General features: G+C 42.6%; 1 protein-coding gene across 1 annotated transcript; it reads right to left on the bottom strand.

The window, feature by feature from the left end:
• Positions 1-7,773: 7,773 nt before the first annotated feature.
• On the bottom strand, positions 7,774-10,723 carry LOC131256076 (aspartyl protease family protein At5g10770-like). Its single transcript, XM_058257128.1, has 2 exons — positions 10,582-10,723; positions 7,774-9,240 (listed from the first exon to the last, which is right to left on the bottom strand). The coding sequence occupies exons 1-2, from the start codon at positions 10,709-10,711 to the stop codon at positions 8,000-8,002; spliced, it is 1,371 nt and encodes a 456-aa protein (XP_058113111.1). The 5' UTR covers positions 10,712-10,723; the 3' UTR covers positions 7,774-7,999.
• Between the last annotated feature and the right edge of the window lie 1,075 nt (positions 10,724-11,798).

Genomic DNA, 11,798 nt, shown 5'->3' with positions numbered 1-11,798 from the left:
AGATGCCAAATAAACATTACAGTGGGCCCTAGGAGATTCTTAATGGTGAACATCCAATCACTATTGCTTTCATGTGGTGTGGTCCACCTGAGATTTAAATCTACCTCACTTTTAGGATCAAGTACTAGTACAATGAGCTGGAAAATTGGATGAACGGCGTGGATAAAATACATACATCATGGTGGGGGCCATCGAGCACCGACCACATGGACATGTCTTTTGATCCAAGAACCGTACGTGCGAGTCCAGTTATAGAATTGTGTAGAAATAAGGTGCTTAGATCGTATGGATGTAAGATGCTTACTGCTCAGATCATATCTACCGGCATAAGGGCTTTGATCAACACACGAGTGGTCATCGACTGCTTTCAAACCAATCCATATATGCTCTTATTGATACTTCTACTTTTCCTTGTGGTATAGTTCGCTTGAGCTTTGAATATGCATAGATTTTTGGTTCAACGACTAAAATAATTTTTAAAAACGAATGGACGGCATGGATAAACCACATGCATTCAAGGTGGGCCCCAACAATACTTACTGTGTACAATAAGAAAGTGTTCGTTGGTGTACCGCACACAGTTATGTACAGCTGTCTTATCAAGACGAGTGGTTGGAAAGTGAAAATGACTCCCCTGCCACCAGCTAATGGCTGGCGATCGATGCTCTATGGGCCCCACTATGATGTATTTGTTTCATCAATGCCGTTCAATTATATTTCTAGATACTTATATGTTATTACACAAAAAATGAGGTATATCCCAATCTCAAGTGGACCACATTATAGGAAACAGTGTTGAATGTATGTCAACCATTAAAAAAAATTTGGGGCCCATAAAAGTATTGGATCAAGCTGATCTTTGGTTTTTCCCTTCATCTGGGTCTTTATGACCTAATCAACAGATTGGATGTCAAATAAACAGTACAGTGGGCCTTAGTATGATTTAAATGATGGATATCCAATCACTATTGTTTCCCTGTGGTGTCGTCCACTTGAGATTTATCTCCCTATGATAATTTAGTCAAAGCACTAAAATTATCTTTAAAAAAGGATGAACGGAAGGGATGAGATACATACATCATGATGGGCCCCACAGATCACCGACCACTGGCCACGGTGCCGGTGTCAGGGGGAGTAGCCAAACCGTCCCGTCTTCAGCGCGCTGGCGCTCCTCGAGCTGCGAGTTGTACGAACGGTTCAAAGGTGATCAAAGTTATATGGCCTTACAGTGATGTATTTATTATATCTACACCGTTGATATATATTTAGAGATCATTTTAGAGCATTATCCAAAAAAATGGATCATATCCAAAGATCATCTGGACCACACCACAAATAGCAACAGATAATGATTTTCAGTGTGGTCCCACTACTTTTTCCAGTGTGGTCCACTTGATAGTCGGATCTATCTTATTTTTTGTCTTAAGCCTTAACACTAGCTCGCCAAATGGATGGACGGTTTGGATATAACACATATTTCATGATCAGACCTACATAACTAAAGATATCTTTTCGTGGGCAACAAGTTGCCGCAGCTGCCGTGCAAAGCACGTTCGCCGCCACAGAGCCTCGTGCTCCGAGATGTACGAACGGCTCAACTGGTATCATCTCATATGGGCCCCACAATGATGTATTTATTATATCCATACCGTTTATCCATTTTGCAGGATCATTTTAAATCATTTGAAAAAAAAAAAAAAACATATTTAAAACTAAAATGACCACACCGAAAATAGCAATGGGATAATGATTTTCACCATTTTTAACCATTCGAATCGCACCTAACCCGACTCGATTTTTCTGAACGAGTCGAACGCGGTTCGGGTCAGACCAACCGTGTGTTGGGTAGGATTGAGTCCTACGTTCTGGACTCGGTCCCGGATCGGAACAGATTCGGGTCAGCCCAGTTAGATTTCGGATGAACGGCGTGGATAAAATACATACATCATGGTGGGGGCCATCGAGCACCGACCACATGGACATGTCTTTTGATCCAAGAACCGTACGTGCGAGTCCAGTTATAGAATTGTGTAGAAATAAGGTGCTTAGATCGTATGGATGTAAGATGCTTACTGCTCAGATCATATCTACCGGCATAAGGGCTTTGATCAACACACGAGTGGTCATCGACTGCTTTCAAACCAATCCATATATGTGTGACTGCCCATAAGATCCTGACCGTCCAGATTACTATCAAAGCAATTCAGGCTGTGCTTCTGCACTGCCCGTTAGATCCGGAGCGTCCATACTGTTGTACGTGAAATCAGACGGTGCGTGTGCACCGCCCATTAGATCTGAACTGTCCATATTATTGCACGTGGGCAATCCAGACTTTGCATGTGCACTGCCCGTGATCAGATGTCGATCTTCCATATTGATACAGGACACAAGGGACTCGGATTGGGTAGCGCACCACCCACGTGGGCACCGTATACTACTCAAAAAGCTCTGTGGGCCCCACAGTGATGTATGTTTTATCCACACTGTTCATTCATTTTTCCAGCTCATTTTAAGGCATGAACTAAAAAATGAGATAGATCCAAATCTCAGGTAAACCACACCATAGGAAATAATGGTGATTGAACGCTCACCATTAAGAACTCAAAGGTTTACAAAAGTTTTGGATCATGCTAATATTTATGTTTCCCTTCATTCAGGTCTTTGTGATCTTATAAACTGGTTAGATGGCACATAAACATTACAATGGACCCTTTGAAGCTTTTTATGGCAGGTGTTAAATCACCAATGTTTCCTGTGGTGGGGTCCATTTCTGCCTCGCGGGGCAAGATGGATGAATGGTAGGGTCCATAGAGTTTTTACAGCATCACACAGTACAAACGTCAGTATTGTGAGCTACATTACGCAATCCGAGTCATACAAACAGGGGTGTCAATGGGCCTGGTTAGCCTGCCAGGCTTTTGGGCCTTGGGGTTTCGTGCCTGAGGGCTGAGCACGGGCTTAAACTTTAAGACCATTTTTAAATCGGGTCAAGATAACGCTACACATCCAAAAGCCCATCAATGTCCCGACCCATTAAGGTTTGACAACCCATCTCTCTCTCTCTCTCTCTCTCTCTCTCTCTCTCTCTCTCCGCAACCGTTTCGGGCTCAGGCCAGGCCTGTTATATGTATTCAGGCTGGGCTTGGGCTAGACTATTTCAACCCATCATACTATAAGGGAATAATAGTGACCCAAACATAAGTTTGTACCAGGGGCCACCATGATGTGTATCTTTCATCAATCCAATTTATTAGGTTTGACTCGCCAAGATTTTTTATTTTTAAAAAAAAAAAAAAAAGAACATACATAAATCAGTCTGATATAATTAACCTAGGCAAGCCACAACACATGGACTTAAGAGGTCCCGCTAAAATCTATACGGTCTGGATTTCTCATAAACATCACGGTGGACCCCACCTTGCATCGCTTTCACTGGAAATCTACATCCGCCCCAAAGAGCAATTGGGTGTTTTATGTACAAGTGTACATCCAGTCAAACCGAGTCGAGCTGGGCTTAGCTCGACTTGGCTCAGTCAGCAAGCACACCCAGCTCGAACTCAACTCGATTGGTGACCGAGCCATCATCTCCAGTTCGAGCTAAGTTTGAGCTTACCAGTAGACAGGGCAGGCGACAGCCAGACTATCAAGTGGCAGGAGGAGGGCAAGCAGCAGGCTGCAGAAGGCCGAGCAGGTGAGTCGCTGGTCGAGTAGAGGCCAAACGAGAGAGAGAGAGAGAGAGAGAGAGAGAGAGAGAGAGGGGCAGAGTCACTGGCCGCTGCTAGTTAGGCAGGACAAGCAGAGAGAGAGGGAGAGTCGCTAGTCGGGTGGGACGAGCAGAGACTGAGAGAGAGAGGCAAAGTCACTCGATGTTGGTCGGGCGGGACGAGCAAAGAGATAAAGAGAGAGTCGCTGGCCGGACGAGGACGAGCAGAGAGAGAGAGAGAGAGAGAGAGAGAGAGAGAAGCAAAGAGCTAGGGTGGGCTGCAGGTTCTTTTTTCAAACAAAGGAGAAAGAGTAAATGATACAAGCATTTAAACAATTCACAGAAAAAATAAAAACTAATAATTACGTTTTTTATATATTCGAGAATATATATATATATATATATATATATATATATATATATATATATATATCTCGAATCAAGTCAAGTTGAGCTCGGGCAAGCTCGAACTCAGTTTCAAGCTCTAAAAACCAACACAACTCAGATCGAACTCAACTTCGTACCGAGCCAAATGAGCTTTTTCGAGCTGAGTCAAGCAAGTTGACCGAGCTAGCTCGGTTCGTGTACACCCCTAGAGGTGTGGTAGAAGACTTGGAACCTTGTAAGTGTATGCATGCACGTGGTTTGTATTGCCATGATGTATGATTTAGAGATGCGTGAAGTCAGGAACAGGATACCCATCAACGGTCTTGATTAGTGGATCATCTGGCATAATTGTGAGAAATTGGTCAAGCAACAAGAAATGTTAACCTTTGGATGAGCTGAGCTAGAGTGGCAGAGATCGGATCCTTACAAGATCATGGCTTGCCATGTTGGCACCAACGACAATTGAACGATTGCAAAGGGAAGAGAAAGGAAAAAAGGCTAAAAAAGAGGTAGGAATAGGTAGCCATTGCTGCATTGGTAACTGCTTTCTTGGTATTACCAGCCCTAGAGAGAAAACGCGTAACGCGTATTGAATCAATCATTGACTAAAAGCAACCCTTTTGTGTGGGAAATCTGGAATCTGTGGCACACGGAAAGCAAGATGCTCGACCCTCCAACATCATGACCCACTCCATTCATATTTTTCAGCTCATTTTAGGGCATGAATCCAAAAATTAAGCAGACCTAAAACTCAATGGACCATACCACAGGAAATGGTGGGGTAATGACAATTACCATTGAAACCTTTTTAGGGCCACCCTAATGTTTATTTTATCATCCAACCTGTTGATAAGGTCACTCAGACCTGGATGTATGGAGGAAACACAAATATCAGCCTGATCCAAAACTTTTGTGGCCCCAAGAAATTTTTAATGGTGGCCGTTCATTCACTAGTGTTTCCGATGGCGTGGTTCACTTGAGCTTCGTATATGATTCATTTTTTGACTTAATGGCCTAAAATGAAGGGGCAAAATGAATGGACGGCATGGATATAAAACATATATCACGTTGGGCCCCACAGCGCCCAACACATGGACACACCACCACTAGGGGTGGTGTTGGCAACACCATCTGAAACGCGTCCTTTTTTGTGCCGACTTCCTGGACATGGGTGATACGTGTGAGCAGTGATCCAGTAATCTTTATGGCATGGGAGTTATCATGTGCCTCGTTATTATGGACAGCACGTTGCTGTATGCATTGTGATGATCCGGACCGTCTTTCAGATGGGCACTTCCATGATTAGTGGAATCAGTGAATTTGTCGTTGAAATCGAATGTGAAACGGTTCTACCTTTTGTGTTTTAAATGCAAGTGGGTTAGGATCATGAGATGCTTGAGAATTTTCTTCTTTACGAGGACTCAGTATCCGGCCGTGATTCCCGTTTCCACCTAATTGTAAAAGTTTGTCGGATTTAAGAAATATTATTCTTTTCACATCGATGGTTCTTGAGAAAGATACGCTTTTAGCAAAGACTGGACTTCTTGAGAGAGAGAGCTTTTAGCAGACGCTGAACTTCTTTTCACATTAGTAGCCGTTGATCGGTAGTGAACTATTATAAACTAAGAGTCAGATAGAGAGAGAGATTTTAGCAAACACTCCACTTCTTTTCACATTGATAGCCCTTGATCCACGATGATATTATATATATATGCGAGCGGAGAGAAAAGGGAGCTGCTCATTAATGGCAGGTAACCTGTGTTATATTTGATATCTTAAATCAAGTTAAATACAAAGTATGTCGATGCCATCGACAAATTGTTCGATGGCACCTTCTATGGCATCGAACAATGCTCAATCCCATCGAGATTTTTTAGATTTTCTTCAATTGGTCACTTGACTATCAATGTATTTTTTCAATGCCATCAAATGATAGATTCGATACCATTGAACATAACTCGATATGATCGAGAATTTTTGAAAAATCATATTTTGTTTCTGAACAGTTGAGGTGTTGTTTCGATGTTATCGAACAATTAGTTTCAATGACATTGAAGACTATTTGATACCATCAAAAGTTTCCGCACATATTTACTCAGAGTTGCATATATGCAGGATTTGTTTCCGATTTTATTTAGGATTCTCCTAGATGTATATATGGGTGTAAACAGGATTAGGAGGAACCTTGGGTTGGGCTAGGGTTGAGCACTAACCTGCCCAACTTTTAGCCCTAGTAGGCATGTGATATAGAACAATTCATCCCCTTAAAGGCATGTGTAAGGATTCGAGCCAACACATTAATTGAATACATGGTGCCAAAGGAAGATCAACAGAAGATCTCTTCAAGTGTGATTATAACTTCTGCATATGCCAAGCATATAATGTTACTATGTGACATTTTTCCATTGGATCGGGTTAATGTGCCTAAAATGGGTATAACAATCCAAAGCTCAAGTCACCATCATTGTAGGCATTACTAAACTTCTTCATCGGTCGATATCTTATCACGAGCTATTTCTCTATCATTCTTCTTCACCACTTGTGGTATGATTGAGAATTCAACCGCACATGTGCTACCATGGAATACATGAGCAAGACTCTTGTCATGTATTAATTCGACTCCCCCACAATGATATGTGTGCTTTATCCACGCCATCCATCCATACTTTTTCCATATCATTCTAGGGCATGAGCACAAAAATGATGCAAATCAAAAAATTAAGTTAGACTTAAAACATGAAAAAGTTGGGAACATTGGACGCCTGTCATTGAAATTTTCTTCAGGGCTATGGAAGCTTTGAAAAAAGAGCTGATATTGGTGCTTTGACTTTGTGGAGATCTATGCGACCTTGTGAACAGGTTAGGTGGCTAATAAACATCATGGTGGACCATAGGAAGGTTTCAACGGGTGGACGTCATCATCCCAATTGTTCCTGAGTTGTGGCCCAATTGATTTTTGAAACTGCCTCGTTTAGGGCTCATGCCCTATAATGATATGGAAAAATGAATCGGTGGTATCGATAAAACACAGACTGTTAAACCTTTCCCAGCGTTTACATAGTACCCACGTAGGGGCTGCGTTTTATACTGCAAATTGAAATTTTATTGGAATCCCTTGTTCCATATGAAGGTCTTTTCTACAACATATGCATCTATCCAATACAAGCTACTTTCCACGGACGCGGTTTGCTGGTGACCCCAACACTAACTAGATATCTGGTGTCAAACTTCTGTGGGCCCCACCATTTTGTATGTGTTTTATCCACACCAGCCATCCATTTTACAACTCATTTTAGCACGTAAGTCTAAAAATGAGGCAGATCCAAATCTCAAGTGGACCACACCATAGGAAACAGCATCCACTTTCCACAGACAACCTTATCTCAAGCGAAGGTTTCAACGCATTACTGCCACCACTTTCCTACTTTTCTGTCAGCTTTCTTCTCAAACAATGGCCCTTATCCAATGGACAGGAATCCTCTACAACATCAGTGACAAAACTGAGGTCCCATCGTGATCGTCCATCCATTTGACCATACCATATTAGGATCCAAGCCGAAAAATGAGACAGATATAAGGCTCAACTGGACCACACCATAGGAAACAGCGTCACTTCCAAAGCCATGTCCATGAAGGAAGAAGTACCCCTATAGTATTGAAAAAGGGATTTTTTTTTCTAAAAACTACTTATAATTTATGCGATGATGAAATAACAGCCTAATTTTTGCAACTTCTATTACAATTCATTATTGAATTTAGAAAGACATGATTATTCTAGAAATTACTAAAAATCTCTTCATCAACCATATCTTATCACATACTATTTCTCTATTATTCTTCTTCGCATTCATTCTATTGCTTCCTATCTTCATTTCCTCTTTCTCATCTTCATTTCCTTAGCCAGAGCGCTCAACGGCAACCACCAGGACCGAACCCCAACCTCCCTCCAGCGACATCATAAACCACATCGAATGTCAGCTGCTGGGTATTTCCTATGATGGCAACGCCGCCGTCACCACCATTCGCAGCAAATGCCAGGCAGCCTACCGTCTCACTCACTTTGAAAATAATCCCAGAGTAGTCCACATTCACATCCACATCCCCTTCAAAATGCATCACTATCGGAGGAACCGACAAAGCTTCGCTCCCACCCAACTCATAACACGTTTCGAGTACGGACGATGGAGAATTAGCCGACCTGTAATTCGACATCTCCTGCTGGAATGCCGACCTCAGCGCAGCATAAGCTGATGAGGGTAGGCGGGAGATGACGGTGCCAGAATCGATGATAGTTCCAGGTGTTGAGAACGTCGATTCTGGTATTGACAGCGCTTTTCCTCCAACGCTTATTCCAATCAGGTTGAGGAAATAGAATGACGGATGGTTCGATTTCGTCACCAGTGGCGTGAATTTCATTCCGGACTTGATGGCATCAGCACCAAAAGTCAGGTACCCGGGCGAGCTTGGAGAGGATGGAAGGCAGTAAGAAAAAACACGACCGAATTTGGTTGCTGTTTGAGAAACTAAAGAAACGGGGTCACGGCCGAGCCCGAGCAACCCAGCAGTCTTGCCGAACAAGCCCGAGTTCTGCTGGCCGCAGCCGAATTTGAAGTTGGGGAAGATGTCGGAGGGGGATAGCGTCAGCGTATCACGTGAGAAGAAGCCAATGGATTGGGAGCCGTCACCGTAGCGAGTGAGGTAGACGCAGGTAGATGAGGAAGAGCATTGTGTTGGGAGACTGAGTTGAGAGCACTCGGCCGAGTTGCAGGAGAGCTTGAGATAGGAAGATGAGTCAGCGGGGTTGAAGATTGGTTCTTGCTGCTCGTAGCAACCATCACCACCATCGCATGGCTGGCATTGGATCCAGGTGAGATCGCTGCCGGTGTCAAATTCAAGGGTCATATCCTTCTTTGGAGTGCCGAATCCGACGGTCACGATGTAGTTTCCGGTAGCGAATGCATTGCCGGGTTGAGCTGGTACGGTGGTGTCTTGAACATCGAGTCGGGAGGAATTGCGAGTGAGTCGAGATTGGAGCCAGCTGACTCGAGATTGGTCTTGTTGGAGGATTTGGATGGGTGTGGCCTTTTCTCCATCTAATGGTGAGCATGGCCCATACCTGTGGACTATTTTCAGCCCTTGCTTTTTATATTCTGTCATAACGCAAAAGGAAAAAAAAAATGATGAAATTAATAAAGAGAAATAATGATTCAGTGCATCAGGACACTTGGATGGTTTTTTTTTATTCCTGTCAATCTGGACCGTGTATTTGGTGTAACACATGTTTAAAATGATCTTGGCTGTACATTTTGTAGGTTGGGTGCTTAGGATTGTCTGATTGGTGTGATGAGTTTCTGAAAGCCATGGAAATATATAATCAATTCCTGTTAAGTGCATGTGAAATTCAAGCCTTCTGATAGGTTGGGCCTACCATAAGAATTACTTTTTGTAAAAATCTGCTATATCCACTTATTGAGTGGACCACACTTATATTTTGCTATTCGTTAATTTCTACACACTGTTTTCATAGTGTGGCCCACCTGTTAAGCATGTGGGGATGATTTTTGTATCAGATGACTCTCGTGGTGGGGCCACCTAATAGATGCATTGGATATCGTCTGCACATGAAATTCTGGAAAACATCCATGTGGGGGCGAGTAGAGTGAGTTTTTACTCTTTGTGATTAACGGTCGCCTGTAAGTGTTGCCTCATGGGGATCATAAGCACCGGGTGACTGGAGACGGGATCGGATTCGGTGGTAACCCCTTCAGTACTGAGTTAGGTAGTTGTGGTACTTAGTCGAAGTTCTGTGGGACCCACCATGATATATGTGTTTTATCCATTCTGTTCATCCATTTTTCCAACTCATTTTAGGGTATAAATCGAAAAATGAGTAAGATCCACAGCTCAAGTGAACCACACCACAGGAAACAATGGGGATTGAATGCTTCTTCTTCTTTTTTTTTCATACTCACCCACAATATAAATCCATAGTTTCAAAAATAAATAAATGAGTAAGTTGGACCATCATTCTAAGCTCCAGGAATAAATAAATAAACAGTCAAATCCACAACCCAAGTTAACCACATGACAAGAAATAATGAGGATGAATGCTAACATTGATTTATGCATGAGCCCACCATGATGTGTATCATTCATCAAACCCATTCATTAGATCTGACCCTTTAGGACAAGGGGAATTTATGAAAATCAATCTGATATAAAACCCAGGCACGCCACAATTTAAGGGTTATCACCTGAAGGACGAGTGGATTAACATATACAAGTGGTCCCACAGAGCAGGGCTATTTTGTGCCTTTGTAAGTGTGTGTGTGTGTGCGCGCGTGCTTGCTTAAATAGAGAGCAAGAAGGCTCCATGGAACAAGATGCATATCAACGGTCCTGATTAGTGGACCATCTGTCATGGTTGTGAGAAATTGGCCCAATTAACAGATTCTGCAGACAATCGGGTCAAGCAACAAGAAATGTGTAACCTTTGGATGAACAGGCCATAGCTGGGACGGGCGTTGGTCGAACCTTCCTGTTGGCTCCAACGACCATTGAAAGGTTGCAGAGGGAAGAGAAGAGGAAAAGGGTAAGAAAGAAGTAGGAATAGGTGGCCATTGCTGCAATTGTGGTTGGTTTCTTAGCATTGCCAACCTCATACATATATATAGAGATAAAACGCGTATTGAGTCAATGATAGAAAGTAATCCTTTACGTTTGGAATCATGGAGTCAATAGACCCAAGGAAGAGTGGGGCCCGACCCATTAAACTAAAGATGCTTTAGATTGTCTAACGACCTTGGCGTGGATGCTACGTACCCCTCCTGTCCATCACTACCAAAAAACAATGGAAGGGGCTCTAAGATTCCACTACAATATATGGGTTTTATCCATTTTAACATATCATTTTAGGGTATAAGGCCAAAAAGTAAGCAGTTCCCATGCTTAAATGGACGCTTCCGATCTAAAACTTTTATGGGAGTTGGATCAAATTAAGTTGATATTTGTGTTTTTCCCATCTAAGTCTACGTGATCTTATGTACAGGTTGGATGGTAATTAACCATCACGGTGGGCCTTTGGAAAGTTTCAACAGTGGGTGTCATTATCACCGCTGCTTCTTGTGGTGTGGTTAACTTAAGTTGTAGAAGTGTTTTATTTTTGGGCTTGTACCCATATTAAATGGAAGAACGACATTGATGAAACCCACACATCACAACAGCCCTTTAGAAAGCTTGTACATTGCTCGGGAAGGGTGCCGAAGCCTTGTCTAGCCTACATCCTCTGGCTTGCGGATTAGGTGCGGCCCTTACCTTGTAGCACACCAGGATGTTTTTATTCTATATCTACTATGTTGATGTGGAGCAGGTTGCAGACGATTTCATGGCTAAGATGGATCAGAAAAGGCCTGGTTGATGATAGAAGTGATCCAGACTGTCAAACCTTAAATTGGGCGTATCTCGCAATTCAAGATAAGTTTTTCAACATACCATATATGATTTTGGGGTAGGACGAGGTACTTTAGTCATCCAACCTGCTATGCCGGGTTGCGCACGCTGATTTTGTGAAATACCGCCAAATTGATAGTTGAATTCTCGTTTTATTTTCATTTTTAATATTTATATTAAGTTCTAGTTTCAATATAACTCTTCATCTGTAGGAGTCGTGCCCAACATGAAAAGTGCATAGAATAATTAGGAGAACAGC

This window comes from Magnolia sinica, chromosome 9 (assembly GCF_029962835.1).
Source record: "Magnolia sinica isolate HGM2019 chromosome 9, MsV1, whole genome shotgun sequence".
NCBI lineage: Eukaryota > Viridiplantae > Streptophyta > Magnoliopsida > Magnoliales > Magnoliaceae > Magnolia > Magnolia sinica.
Note: the sequence above shows the minus strand (reverse complement) of the source record. Positions and strands in the feature narration are given on the sequence as shown.